Below are 13,667 nucleotides of genomic sequence, written 5' to 3'. Positions count from 1 at the left end.
AAACAGAAGACGTTACATACACTGAAATATATATTTGTATAATTACTATTGTAAAAACTTGAGGTCAGGAGTACCTTACCAATTGATCGCGCTCAGCTGTGTGCATGTTATCATAATATATTTTATGTTTGTGTATGCGACATCAACAATGTTTCTTTTGCAAAGTAGGTAATCTTTGTAGCTCAAACCTCACTTCCTGTCCCTTCAAATACACCAATGAACTGAGCCAGCAGCCCGGAATTTAAACTCGTGGGTCAGCACTCTGCACTCCCAAACCAGCACACTTGTGTCTCTTGATCTTATCCTTCTGAGAAAATCGATGGTCACAAACTGAGCATCCAAATGGTTTCTCACTTGTGTGGGTTCTTGTGTGCCTTTTCAAGCCTCCCTTATGAGAGAATTTTTGGCTACAAATTTGGCATTCAAACGGTCTCTCACCACTGTGGGTTTTTGTGTGACTTCTTAAGTGTCCGTTCTGAGAGAATCTTTGGCCACAAATTAAACATTCAAATGGCTTCTCACCAGTGTGGGTTCTGGAATGTATTTTTAAGTGATGCTTCAGAGAGAATCTTTGGCCACAATCTGAACAGGTAAAAGGTTTCTCACCAGTGTGTGTTTTTGTGTGTGTTTTTAAGTATGTCCTCCGAGAGAATCTCTGGTCACAAACTGAACAGGAAAAAGGTTTCTCACCGGTGTGGGTTCTTGTGTGTGTTTTTAAGTTGATATTATGAGAGAATCGTTGCCCACACACTGAGCAGGCAAAAGGTTTCTCACCGGTGTGGGTCCTTTTGTGAGTTTTTAAAATTGACTTTTCAGAAAAGCTCTTGCCACAATCAGAACATGCAAAAGGTTTCTCCCCAGTGTGGGTTCTTGTGTGTATTTCGAAGCTCGTCTTATGAGAGAATCTTTGAGCACAAACTGAACATGCAAAAGGTTTCTCACCAGTGTGGGTTCTGATGTGACTTATCAAGCTTCCCTTCTGAGAGAATATTCTGCCACAAATCGAACATGCAAAAGGTTTCTCGCCGGTGTGGGTTCTTGTGTGTGTTTTTAAGTGTACCTTATGAGAGAAGCTTCGGCCACAATGTGAGCAGACAAATGGTTTCTCACCAGTGTGGGTTCTTGTGTGTTGTTTCAAACGGCTCTTATAAGCGTAGGTTTTCCGACACTGAGAACACTTCCAGCGCTTTTTTTTAGTGTAACACGTCACATCACCTTCAGACTCTTCATTATTATCATCGTCATCATCAACACCAGCATGAGGAGTGTGTGACAAAGTGTCATCGCTATCTGATAGTGGAGCTAAGAGGCCGTCTGCTTCTGTTGTCATGTGTTGACGTGAGCTACTGCTTGGAAGCTCTGCACCTCGACTCGCTTCACTTTCACCTTCATCGTCACACTTCAAAGGGACACCAGTTGATGGCAACTTCCAGATATACTCTTCCTCCTTCTCCTCTTTTATGAAGTGGGGTTCTTCTCCCTCCTTCTTCATGCAAGGGCACTCTGACTCCTCCTCTTTTTTAATGTAAGGGGACTGCTGCACCTCTTCCTCTTTAAAATGGTGGACTGCTTCATACTCATCTTCCTCTTTAATGTCCGGGGGCTCTGGCGCCTGACTCTCAGGATGAACATCTTCACTGATATCTGCAAGATACAAGAAGACGAAGACACTTGGAATTGTGGTTTATATTTACAATGAAGGTTAAGAGAACCATGAGAGTTAATTGAATATGAACCCAATTGAGCTCTGATTTCTGTAGATTTGGTTCAATTCGTGGAGCCCACAGTACAAAGTAAACACGGTGAAGCTGTATTTCCTGTGACGCTGCATGCATATGGAATAGGTTGGCAACAGTTACGCAGGCAGCTCTGAGTGGAAATGCTTTTAAACCCAGGTTGCCTTTTTTCTCCAAACATTTGATTCAGGTGTTCTAAACGTTCACTGATATAAAACCTGTTCTCCAATACAATTAAAGATGGCATGTCTGATTGTAAGCATCTTACACTCCAAACCCATTTCCAAAAGTGCTAAGTTTTTTTTTTTTTTTTAATTTGTCATCATTTGCCAAAAAAGTGGGCATTCTGATGAACCTTCAATCAGGACTGACTTTTGGTCAATTGTTGTGTTTGTGGGATGCTGTGTGTTTGCTTGTGCGAAGCACAGTGAATGACCTTGTGTACGAAATGTGCAACAACAATAAAGTAGCTTTACCTTTCTTTGTTTTTAAAATGTCAAAGCATCCTTTATTCTTAACTTATTGACAACATTTATACACAATTTTCATCCCCTTTCTACCTCTTGTCAAAGACGTTGGTCTTGTTGATTACATTTTAAAAAACAATAGGAGTTTTTCCATCATGTATCTGCATTTTTACCCTTTGAGAAATAACTTTGATTATTTTTTATTTAAATTTGTGTGGACTCCACCTCTTGCCCAAATCCAGCTACGACACGAATAAGGATCATCGTTTCGGTGAATGGGATAGATAAGTTCAAATCGCGCGATACTGGATGTTGTCACATAACGTATGACAATAACGTAATGGGGGTCTCACCAAAAAACAAAAAAAAAGAAAGTAATATCTAGAAGTGATCAAACCTGCTCTGCGTGAGTGAACTCGGGACTTCCTGAAAACAGCGTCGTGGTCCTCTTTTGTTCCACAAAGCTTCTCCATTTCTGATGTCCTTTTGGCACACATTTTCACACCATCAATCCGAAAAGAAATCCGCTCACACTGGATCTCTGCCTCGCAACGAAACGCGTCTGCTTGTTGGCAGCGAACGAGCTAGGCTAAATTAAGCTAGTCCCAGAAGCTTGAACGAGTGATGTCTTGTCCAAATACTATATTGATGGACGTCCTGCGTGATAGACCGGAGCTACTATGCCTCCAGTTGAGATTTGAGAAGAAGGTTGTTATTTAGAGCTTTTTTTTTTCTTTCAAATAAGCTAGTGTTGTAGTTTGTTCTACCGCGGAGCAAACGCATCGAACACTGTACGGCAAAGCTTTTGGACAATTTCCGTGTCAAAACGAAATTCGCTTCTAAAGGAAAAACTATGGTGACACGTTTGCACTGAAAATGCGCCTTTAAATACGTTGGTTATTTAAAATTAAATTCCGCGAATTTAAGCAACTCAATCCCGTTTTTTAATTACACTTCACGCGTGACACGAAGTTTGATCCAATGGACTTGCTGTAGTGTACATACGTCGCTCAAGCGCTTTTATTTTGACCGAAACACGCGCTTCCACACGCCGCATAGTATTTTCCTGTATTTGTCTCAAATTTTACTTTCACCTTCGCATGAAACCGTCCACAACAATATAGCGGACACATTTCGTCTGTTCGTCTATCGTTTTAAAATATACACGGGGACAGAATTGTTTTACCCCTCGTTAATGAAAGAAAATACCACAGTGGTCACAGAAATACAGCAACTTAAATCTTACCAAAGTCATACGTAAAAAAAATAAATAAAAAGGAATGATAAAAATGAAGCATTCAAAATCAGACAATATTTTTGAATGCTATTCAATAATGTTATTTTACAAAATAATGAAACCGGCCTGGACAAAAATGACGGTACCCTGAACTTAATATTTGTTTGCAGAGGCAATCACATCAATCAACTGATTGTTTTCAACTTCCGGTGAGACTCTGCACCTCTCAGCAGCTATTTTTGGCCAACACTGTAGGCTTTGCTTTCATTAACAGGGGGATACCAACAATTTTGTCCCGGTGTAAATCACACAGTGTTGCTGTGCTGTAGCATGTAAACATCATTCACTAATATTTTGAACTAAATGATTTCATGACATTCCGATTCTGGAAAGCATTTCTACTACGAGTCTGCATCTCTCCACAGGAAGAAAAAAACATTTGATTTTCAAGACGTGGAGTGGGAAATGATTCACTTTGAGAAGGCGTGATGCATTTACTTTTTTGTTCCCGTTTACACACTTTTGAATGAACATGTCAGGACTGCAAATATGCCATTTCCTTCTGAGCAAGCTCTACAATAATACACGATTCAATACATGTATCGATTCTCTTTGATGCGCTCTCATGTTTTTAATCAAAAGACAATTTTTTTGAATCAAATAATTTTAAAACTGCCATCATTTAAAAAAAACATGCACATTATTTCCACGTGTGAGTGCAGAAAAGAATCTTGAGTAAATTTTGAGTTAGCATTAAAAAATAGTATAAAAACCTTTACAATAAGACGAGGGACATTCGAAATAATAATATTAATATTGTGCTTTACTATTCAAAGGCGGGTTATAAGTCTATTCTTATTTTAAAATTCTGGATACATTTTACGAGTCGAGTCGATTGTTGCCGTAAGTTTGTCCCAAGGGCTTTGCCGTAGATCGTTTCTCTCTAGCTGTAGCTGGACCTCCGCACGCCACACGACAACACGGCTTCAGTTTCAAAAAATAACATTAAGAAAAGAAAAATAACCAACATTTATTTCTCAAATTACAGCTAAACGCACCTGAGCCTCGACACAGGACACCCATCATTGCTTTATTGGACTATAACATCAAAATCTCAAGCTTCGGGGCCTAGTTTAGCTTACTTAGCTTAGCTTACTTGGCCTCGCTTGCTAGCCGGTGCCTCGCAAAGCAGAGATCAAGTGTGAACGTAAAGTGTTGTGATTTTCCCGAAAAATGCGCACAAGAAGAAAGGCGGAATACGAGGAGCAACCTTGTTGGGCAAAAGAGGACAGCGGGGCTGTTTTCAACAATTTTCGATCTCGATTAGGCTCACGCGGAGCAGGTTTGGTCATTACTCGTTCTTTCACTCTCGGTCACGACCTACTTTTCTTCCTGTCATTATTAACCATTTAACGACGAATTACCTTTTTTTCTTTTCTCACAGTTATCTTTCCTCCACTTGAGTGCTGCGTTCTTAATTTACGGAAACGATTTTGTGTGTGTGTGTGTGTGTGGCATCTTGTGATATGTATATGTGCATGTTGGGGAGGGAGGGGAAAGGTTCTGTTTTTATGTTGCAATTTTAATGTTTTAATTGCTCTTTTGAGTTGCACTTTTATTTTTGAAAAGTGCGATACAAATTCATTTTGATTTATTGGGCTCTTGTAATAACCTTCATTGTAAATCTAAACCAGTGGTGTCAAACTCATTTCACATTGGGGGCCACATACGGCCACGGTAGATGTCAAACGCGTCGGACCATTACAATTATACCATACTCTACTATGAATAACCAAAATAATATGTCTCTTCTTTGTTTTGATCTAAAGAAGCACAAGAACATGAGGAAAAGGGTGAAAGTTAATGAACATGTCTTTTACAAAACATTTCATGAAGCACCTTAGAGTTCCTTAGACCAGAAATGTCAAAGTGCCCCCCCGCGGGCCAGATCCGGCCCGCGAGAAGGTTTTCAGTAGCCCTTGCGATGATATTGATTTATTATTAGAACCGGCCCGCAAGCCGGCAGCCCAAAGATCTTTTACACGCACCAGTACGACATTTCCCACAATGCAAGCAGTCGGCCGCTTAATTTCAATATTTATGAGTGCAGCAGTCGTTCACATAACAGTGACGTTAGCTCTCAGATACCCATCAAAAATGGCAAAACGGAAGGTGGACACTGAGAACCGGGGGTTTCAAACAAGGTGGGAGTCGGAGTACATGTTCATGGACGTAGCTGGAAAACCCGTGTGTCTTCTGTGCGGAGAAAGTCTGGCGGTATTGAAAGAGTGAGATGACATCATGAAACGAAACACGCGAACAAAAACAAGAAAATGGACATGGAACAAAGGCTCCAGAAGGCTGAGGAATTAAAACAAAGCCTCAAATCTCAACAGGCTCTGTTCAAAAAAGCCAAATCACAAAGCCAGGCTGCTGTCACGGCCAGTTTTATTGCGGCAGAAGAGATCGCTAAATCAGCCCGGCCACTTACGGAGGGGGATTTCATTAAAAACTGGATGCTTAAATTTGTGACGAAGTTTGCCCCGAAAAAAAGCAACTCTTTTTAAACGTGAGCACAAGCAGAAACACCATTGCCAAGCGAGTAGAGCAGTTGTCCATTTATCTAAAAGAGCAGCTTGTGAAAAACGAAAAATATGTCATCGCATATTCCTTGGCTGTGGATGAGAACGCTGAAGTTTCTGACGTTGCCCAGTTGTCAATTTTTATCCGCGGAGTGGACTCCAGCCTAAGCGTGACAGAGGAGTTTTTGGCTTTACATCCTATGCATGACACAACTATAGCGCATAAAAAAGATACGGCAGTGGGTGCTGCGCAGTTTGCCCGTCTCCTCCCCGACGCAATGGCCCAGCTTCGCATCCAGGCTGCTCAAACGTTGTCGATGTTTGGCAGCACATACCTGTGTGAAAAACGATTTTTTTTTTGGATGAAGCTAAACAAAACATCACACAGAAGTCGATTTTCTGCTGAACACCTTCACTCAATTTTGAGGATTGGCTTAGCTCAGAGCCTGACCCCAAATATTGATAAACTTGTAGAACAGATGAGACACCACCAAGTATGAGCCTCAGCCTCAAAGAAGGGAATACAGGATTACTGTGCAATCACATATTAAGAGTTTTTACTCAGCTCAAGTGTAAAAATTAAAGTATAATACTGTATTTGCTTTAACTGCATGTAACCTCTCCTTGAACAAAGTGTTGTTTTTGGTTAATAAATGTTTGCACTTAATTTAAGTGTATTTCAATCCAATTATGTTTTAAAAATATTTTATTTGAGTGAATGATCAAAAATTGCTATTATTTGTTTGCCCTCGAGGAAAATTAGCCTACTTTTGCTAAAAGAGAAAATATGGACTATTGATGGTGCCTTGAATAAAACCGGCTTCTTTCATTCATGTTGTGGATATTTTTATACAAGGGAAATTTGTTTTTTGTGCCTGTTGAGAGTTAAAGTTTACTGACAGAGCCATAAGAAAATGTTGCTTTATTTATCTGATCATATTGCAGTGATGTGTTCTTCGAGCCGGTCCTTGGCCTCGAGGACCCGCTCGAGGACCGAAGGGTGGTCCTTGGTCCTTGGCCTTGGAGTCAAGTCCTTGGTCCTTGGCCTTAGCCTTAGCCTTGGCCTCGGGTTGCCGGTCCTCAGACACAACGAGGGATTAGAGCCTCTAATCCTTCGTCCACAGATATAAAGTGGGCCAGAGGACCACAAAAATCATAAAGAAATCAAACAAATCCGTCCAGGGAAACTCACGTTGATGACTTCATCTGGCGCTTTAAGAGGGGCGGGGCTGCCACTGACAGTCAGTACAACATGTAAAGAGCGGCATCACAGTTAGTTTCAATCACGGTTCGTTCCGTTCGCGATCGGCAGTTTGAATAGCGTGTAAAGCCTTTCTGTAACAGTGGTGTCTTTTATTCAGTTATTTTTGCACAGTCGTCACGTTTATGCGGTCGCACTGGAATGTTTGTTTGAACCAAGTAATTTGCGTTACAGCTGGAGTCAATAATGTCGGCACTTCACCGGGTTTGGCCGTCAGGATTTGAAGTCCTTTTGCTTGATTCCAGTTATGTTTGCTGAATGCTTTCTCATGTTTAGAATAATGAATATTGATAATACATAGTTTAAAATCATGGTTGATTTATTCATTCATTCAGTCATTCATCTTCCGAACCGCTTGATCCTCACTAGGGTCACGGGCGGTGCTAGAGCCTATCCCAGCTGTCTCCGGGCAGTAGGCGGGGGGCACCCTGAATCGGTTGCCAGCCAATCGCAGGGCACACAGAGACGAACAACCATCCACGCTCACACTCACACCTACGGACAATTTAGAGTGTTCAATCACCCTGCCACACATGTTTTTGGAATGTGGGAGGAAACCGAAGCACCCGGAGAAAACCCACGCAGGCCCGGGGAGAACATGCAAACTCCACACAGGGAGGCCGGAGCTGGAATCGAACCCGGTACCTCTGCACTGTGAAGCCGACGTGCTAACCACTGGATACCGGGCCGCCTATGGTTGATTTAATTATTTATTATTATTGTGAAGTTGAAGGTATTAATTAATGTAGTATTAGTGGTAGTGGTAATAATAGTGGGCGGCCCGGTAGTCCAGTGGTTAGCACGTCGGCCTCACAGTGCAGAGGTACCGGGTTCGATTCCAGCTCCGGCCTCCCTGTGTGGAGTTTGCATGTTCTCCCCGGGCCTGCGTGGGTTTTCTCCAGGTGCTCCGGTTTCCTCCCACATTCCAAAAAAACCATGCATGGCAGGTTGATTGGACGCTCTAAATTGTCCCTAGGTGTGAGTGTGGGCGTGGATGGTTGTTCGTCTCTGTGTGCCCTGCAATTGGCTGGCAACTGATTCAGGGTGTCCCCCGCCTACTGCCCGAAGACGGCTGGGATAGGCTCCAGCAACCCTAGTGAGGATCAAGCGGTTCGGATAATGGATGGTTGGTAATAATAGTCGTACGCAGAGAATGTTTAGAGATTCAGCCATCTCGTTACCTCTGCGTCCCGCGTCCTCGACGCATCATTTTCCCACAGGACGCACAGTTCCAAATAATGTGCCTCCAGATAATGTCCAAAACAAATAAACAAACAAAAAAAACTACGGCAAGCCTGAGGATTTCACGGTAACAATTGTTACCGGTAGCGTGTCGTTTCCGTGGCGTCATTTTAACGGTACCGAAAAATAGTTTAATTATAAAAGTCACCGCACTTGAATTGACTGTGTGATCAACGTGATTTCACTGTGCCTGTATGTGTGTTTGTGGTGTGGTGTGGTGTGGTGTGTGAGTGTCTTTCTTCTAATTTACTTTTGTTTTGTTTTCAGTGTTGGGGGGGGGGGGTGCAACAGATGACGTTATGTGCGCATGCGGGTTGCTATTTTAGTCCGCAAACTGAGGAATCGCGCGGATGAAAGTTTGAGATGGCGGCGAAAAAAACCTCACAAATGTATTACGATATTTAAGAAATGGGAATGCCAGTCTGATTTTTCGTTTGAATCGTCCAAAGGGTGTATCACTAAACTCACCTGGAATGTATGCACAGAACGCGAGACCAAGATACGACGAGAGGCACGATTACGAGGCAAGTTGGTCATTAGATTTGTAGGCTAATCGTTATGAAAAATATTATGAAACGGTATTGGTTATTCTATAATTTACTGGTTGTAGCATGGTAACTTTATGAATAAAACACTCGTCACAAGGTGTAGTAATGCTAATGTTAAATGTTGGTAGAACTAATGATGACGTGTGTTAAATTCTTTCGTCAAATTACACATGCATCGTCTTGGGAAGAGGATGTCAAGCCACATCAATACTTAACTGTATTAATGATTACCAGTCAATTAATCTTTGCAGTGTGAGATTGGAAAAAAATACTCTGATGATGCCACACGAGTACACCAGTTTTTGATCCATTTATTTTTTGGAATAAACATGGTGTACTCAGCTGCTGATGTAATGTTCATTCATTGTTAATGCATAGATTTCAAACATTGAGCCTTGAAACATTATACTTTTGAGTGTCAGAATTCTTGATTATGAATATCAAAATAGAAAAATGGGTTCCCATGATGAACGTTTACGGAACCCAACGTTAGTTACCGTGGTTTCCCATTGGGTAATCCAACAGAACCGAAAAACGGTTACCATGAATTTCCAAAATCCTCAGGCCTGCTACTGAATTATTTAAATTTTTGCAGCATTTGTTTATCATTGTATGTATATGTTGTTGTTTGTGTTTTTATCATATGCGATTGAATAAGTAGACCATTTCAGAATTTGAAATTTGGGACTCTCAATGCATAATGGCACTCATACTTTTCTGATCAGCGAGTCCCTGGGACTCGCTGCCGGTAAACTGTAAAATTCTTACTGAGAGATTACCGCTTTTTCAACACTCAGTGATTGACTTCTATGCAAAGTCATTTCTCAACTTGTCTTCCGTGCTATGTCATGCCTGTTGAGTGTTGATTTACTTCATATTAGGAAAATACTGCACTAAAACATTAATTAATAAATGTATATCATATGCTTTTATTTTTGTTTTTCTCAGTATAAATAACACGTACCCTGACTGTTCTACTCTTTGAATAAAAACACTTCATTCAAGCGTTCGGGAGGGCAAGGGGTTATAATGGAGGGGTGTTGCAAATCATGAAGACCTGTCAAGTGGTATGATAGCATTGTTTTATACATGTCCTCGGCTAGGCCTCAGCTTAAAACTCAGTCCTTGGTCCTTGGCCTTGGCCTCGGAAAATTTCTCAAGTCCTTGGCCTTGGCCTTGCCTCAGAAAATTTTCCAAGTCCTTGGTCTTGGCCTTGGCCTCGGAGTCAAGTCCTTGGCCTTGGCCTTGGCCTCGGGTTGCCGGTCCTTGGACACAACACTGTCATATTGGAATGTATTTGTTAGGTTTTCAGTCGATTAAATTTGGTTCAATAAACTATATGTCGTAATTGTTAAATTTTTCAATGAACATTCGATCAGTCCGGCCCTCAGCTTGCAGCAAAAATTTTTATTTGGCCCTCCGTCCATTTGATTTTGACACTCCTGCATTAGACAAATGTGCAATTTACTTTCATCATTCACATATATGCATTGCAACTGATCCCACTGACTGTGCAAAGGCACAAAACTAACAATTGGTCGTGAAAAATATAGTAACGCATTTTAAGATAAAACAAGAGTTATAAAGAAATGATTTTTCTGAAATATTTCCACATGTGCATATAAAATCTCCCTGCCTACACCTTACTAACTAAGGAGAGTGCTATTAAATGTGTAAAAAAGTATTCACACGTCCTTGAAGGTGTCTGCTGTGTTGGGTCTGTCTCAGCTCTCTGTCTTCTCTGCTGTTGTCTTTCTTTGATCAAGACAATGTTGTCTTCTACTCTGATCAAAACAGTCTGTCGCCTAGCGGATACTCCACAATTTGCACCTTATTAAAAATATCCATTCCGTGTCTTTTATGCATTTATTCACTTTTAAATGATCCCGCGGGCCTGATCGAACCTCCTTGGGGGCCGGTTCCGGCCTGCGGGCCGTATGTTTGACACCAATGACCTAACCATAATTCCACACATGTTTGTCTTCTTGTGTCTTTCAGACATCACCGAAGATGTTTGTCCTGAGCAGCTGGATGCAGAGCCTTCTCACATTAAAGAGGAAGAGGAGAAAAAAGAGGTCTCCCACTTGAAAGAGGAAGAGGAGCAGCAGGCCCAATATATTAAAGAGGAGGAGCTACAGCACCCTTGCACGAAAGTGGAGGTGGATGAGCCCCCTGACATCAAAGAAGAGGAGGAGGAGGAGGAGATTATCAGCAAGGGGCCATTTGCTGGCGTCCTTCTGGAAAGTATAAATGAGGCGGACAGAGAGGCTCCAAGCAGCAGCTCATGTCAACACATGACAACAAAAGGTGTTGGAACCCCCCAGGAAGAATCAAAAGCAGATGTCATCTTAGCTCCACTATCAGATAGTGACAATATATCGTCAAATACAGATGATGAGGAGAAGGAGGAGGAGGATGAGTCTGGAGATGATCTGACATGTAACACAGACAACAAACCCTGGAAATGTTCTCACTGTGGGAAAATGTATGCTTATAAAAGTCTTTTGGAATTACACACCAGAACACACACTGGTGAGAAACCGTTCACCTGTTCAGACTGTGGCCAGAAATTCTCTTTTAAGCGAACCTTAACAGCTCACATAAGAACACACACTGGTGAGAAACCCTTTTCCTGCTTAGTTTGTGGCCAAAGATTCCGTTGGAGGGGATGCTTAAAAAAGCACATAAGAACGCACACTGGTGAGAAACCTTTTGCCTGCTCATATTGTGGCAAAATATTCTCTGTGAAGGCAAACTTAAAGAAGCACGTAAGAACCCACACTGGCGAGAAACCTTTTACCTGCTTAGTTTGTGGCCAAACATTCTCTTGGAAGGAAAGCTTAAAAATTCACACAAATACCCACACTGGTGAGAAACCATTCACTTGCTCAGACTGTGGCCGGAAATTCTCTTGTAAGGGAACCTTAACAGATCACATTAGAACCCACACTGGTGAGAAACCCTTTTCCTGCTTAGTTTGTGGCCAAGTATTCCGTTGGAGGGAAAGCTTAAAAAGGCACACAAGAACCCACACTGGTGAGAAACCTTTTGCCTGCTCAGATTGTGGCCAAAGATTCTCTGAGAAGGGAACCTTAAAAAAGCACACCAGAGCACACACTGGTGAGAAACCTTATGCCTGCTTAATTTGCGGCCAAAGATTCTCTTGTAGGGCAAGCTTCAAAATGCACGTAAGTAGCCACACTGGTGAGAAACTTCTTTCGTGCACAGTTTGTGGTCAAGGATTCTCTCAGAAAGATCACTTGATGCATCACACAAGTACACACACTGCTGAGAAGCCTTTTGCTTGCTCAGTTTGTGGCAAACCATTCTCTCAGAAGGGAACCTTAATAAATCACACAAAAACCCACACTGGTGAGAAACCTTTTGCTTGCTCAGTTTGTGGCAAAAGATTCTCTCAGAAGGGAACCTTAATAAATCACACAAGAACCCACACTGGTGAGAAACCTTTTGCCTGTTCAATTTGTGGCCAAAGATTCTCTCAGAAGGGAGACTTACCAAAGCACACAAGAACTCACAGTGGTGAGAAACCTTTTTCGTGCTCAATTTGTGGCCAAAGATTCTCTCGAAAAGGAACCTTAAAAATACACACAAGAACCCACGCTTGTGAGAAACATTTTGCCTGCTGAGTTTGTGGCCAAAGATTCTTGTGGGACCATCAGATTAAGAATCACAAGTATGTTGATAAGATGAACAGTTATCAATAAAGTTTTCAGCTTTCATCTGTGCAGGCTTCATGATTTCATGCACCAAGGCTGATTGTAAGTTCCTTTTTATCGGGATGCGGAACTTTTCTTTCCCTTGGCTGCATTGAAAATAAATTTTGTTTTATCTAATTAGAAAATCTAGCATTTTTTCTCAGGGCTATAATACTTTTGGATTCTTTGTGGGTGTTTGTTTTCATTTGGTTGTGATATGAGGTTTTTAAATATAGTTTGTTTTATCGTGTTTACAAAGGTTTGGTCATTTGTAATAGTTCTTGTTTTTTTCCCTCCTCAAATTTGAACCATTTTTAAATCGTATAAAATTTATTCTGTCTTCAATTTTGTTACATGTCTTCATTTCTCCCCACCCACTTGCTGTCAATCACCTTTGGAGGTGTTCAATGTTGAAAGGGCAGTTGGGATGTGGAGGGTTTTTTTTAATGAGCGACGAAAAAACAATTTAATCCGTGCACAAAATGCTAATTTGTGTGCATTTTATATAAATGTGAATGTTTCAATCCTGTGTCATTTGGGCCATGAATAAAGTACTACAAATGTCCGTATAGTTATTTTTTACATGTTATGCTTTTTTTTTTTTAAATAAAATATAACTGAAAAATTACTCACTTTGTCTCAGTTTGAACTTTTCTGGTTTCAGTATAATTGTCATTTGTCTGCACCGCTTCCTGGAACACCCCTGGACTTCTTCTGATCCAGTCTGTGCCATAGTCCACAGGAATGAAAATACCTCTGTGCTCAAGGTCTGGAAGCTCCTCTTTCAGCGGCCTCGTCATGGCGCCCGGAACACGTCGCTCTCGTCATTGCCACAAGTTTCACACTTTCATCCACTCGGATTTTGTTTTCTCCAGCCA

At 41.4% G+C, this 13,667-nt stretch overlaps 1 protein-coding gene and 1 pseudogene across 2 annotated transcripts; one reads left to right on the top strand and one right to left on the bottom strand.

Annotated features, from left to right (window-relative positions):
- Nucleotides 1-512: 512 nt before the first annotated feature.
- Nucleotides 513-2,982, bottom strand: LOC147185932 (uncharacterized; annotated as a pseudogene). Its single transcript, XR_015099174.1, has 2 exons — nucleotides 2,601-2,982; nucleotides 513-1,644 (listed from the first exon to the last, which is right to left on the bottom strand). The product of XR_015099174.1 is annotated as an uncharacterized LOC147185932 (transcript).
- Nucleotides 2,983-4,380: 1,398 nt separating this feature from the next.
- On the top strand, nucleotides 4,381-13,354 carry LOC147185931 (uncharacterized). The gene is made up of 2 exons (XM_086102932.1): nucleotides 4,381-4,782; nucleotides 11,072-13,354. The coding sequence occupies exons 1-2, from the start codon at nucleotides 4,674-4,676 to the stop codon at nucleotides 12,718-12,720; spliced, it is 1,758 nt and encodes a 585-aa protein (XP_085959058.1). The 5' UTR covers nucleotides 4,381-4,673; the 3' UTR covers nucleotides 12,721-13,354.
- The last annotated feature ends 313 nt before the right edge of the window (nucleotides 13,355-13,667 follow it).

Source organism: Hippocampus guttulatus, chromosome 22 (assembly GCF_054856545.1).
Source record: "Hippocampus guttulatus isolate MCC_2025c chromosome 22, RoL_Hgut_1.0, whole genome shotgun sequence".
NCBI classification, from domain to species: domain Eukaryota; kingdom Metazoa; phylum Chordata; class Actinopteri; order Syngnathiformes; family Syngnathidae; genus Hippocampus; species Hippocampus guttulatus.
The sequence above is the reverse complement of the archived record's forward strand: the minus strand, read 5'-3'. Positions and strand labels throughout refer to the sequence as shown.

Excerpts from the sequence above, each read along its gene's own strand:
- LOC147185931 (XM_086102932.1), top strand. The coding sequence starts at position 4,674 with ATGCGCACAAGAAGAAAGGCGGAATACGAGGAGCAACCTTGTTGGGCA. Across the intron at positions 4,783-11,071 it reads ATTAGGCTCACGCGGAGCAG|ACATCACCGAAGATGTTTGT; the intron begins GTTTGGTCATTA and ends TGTGTCTTTCAG.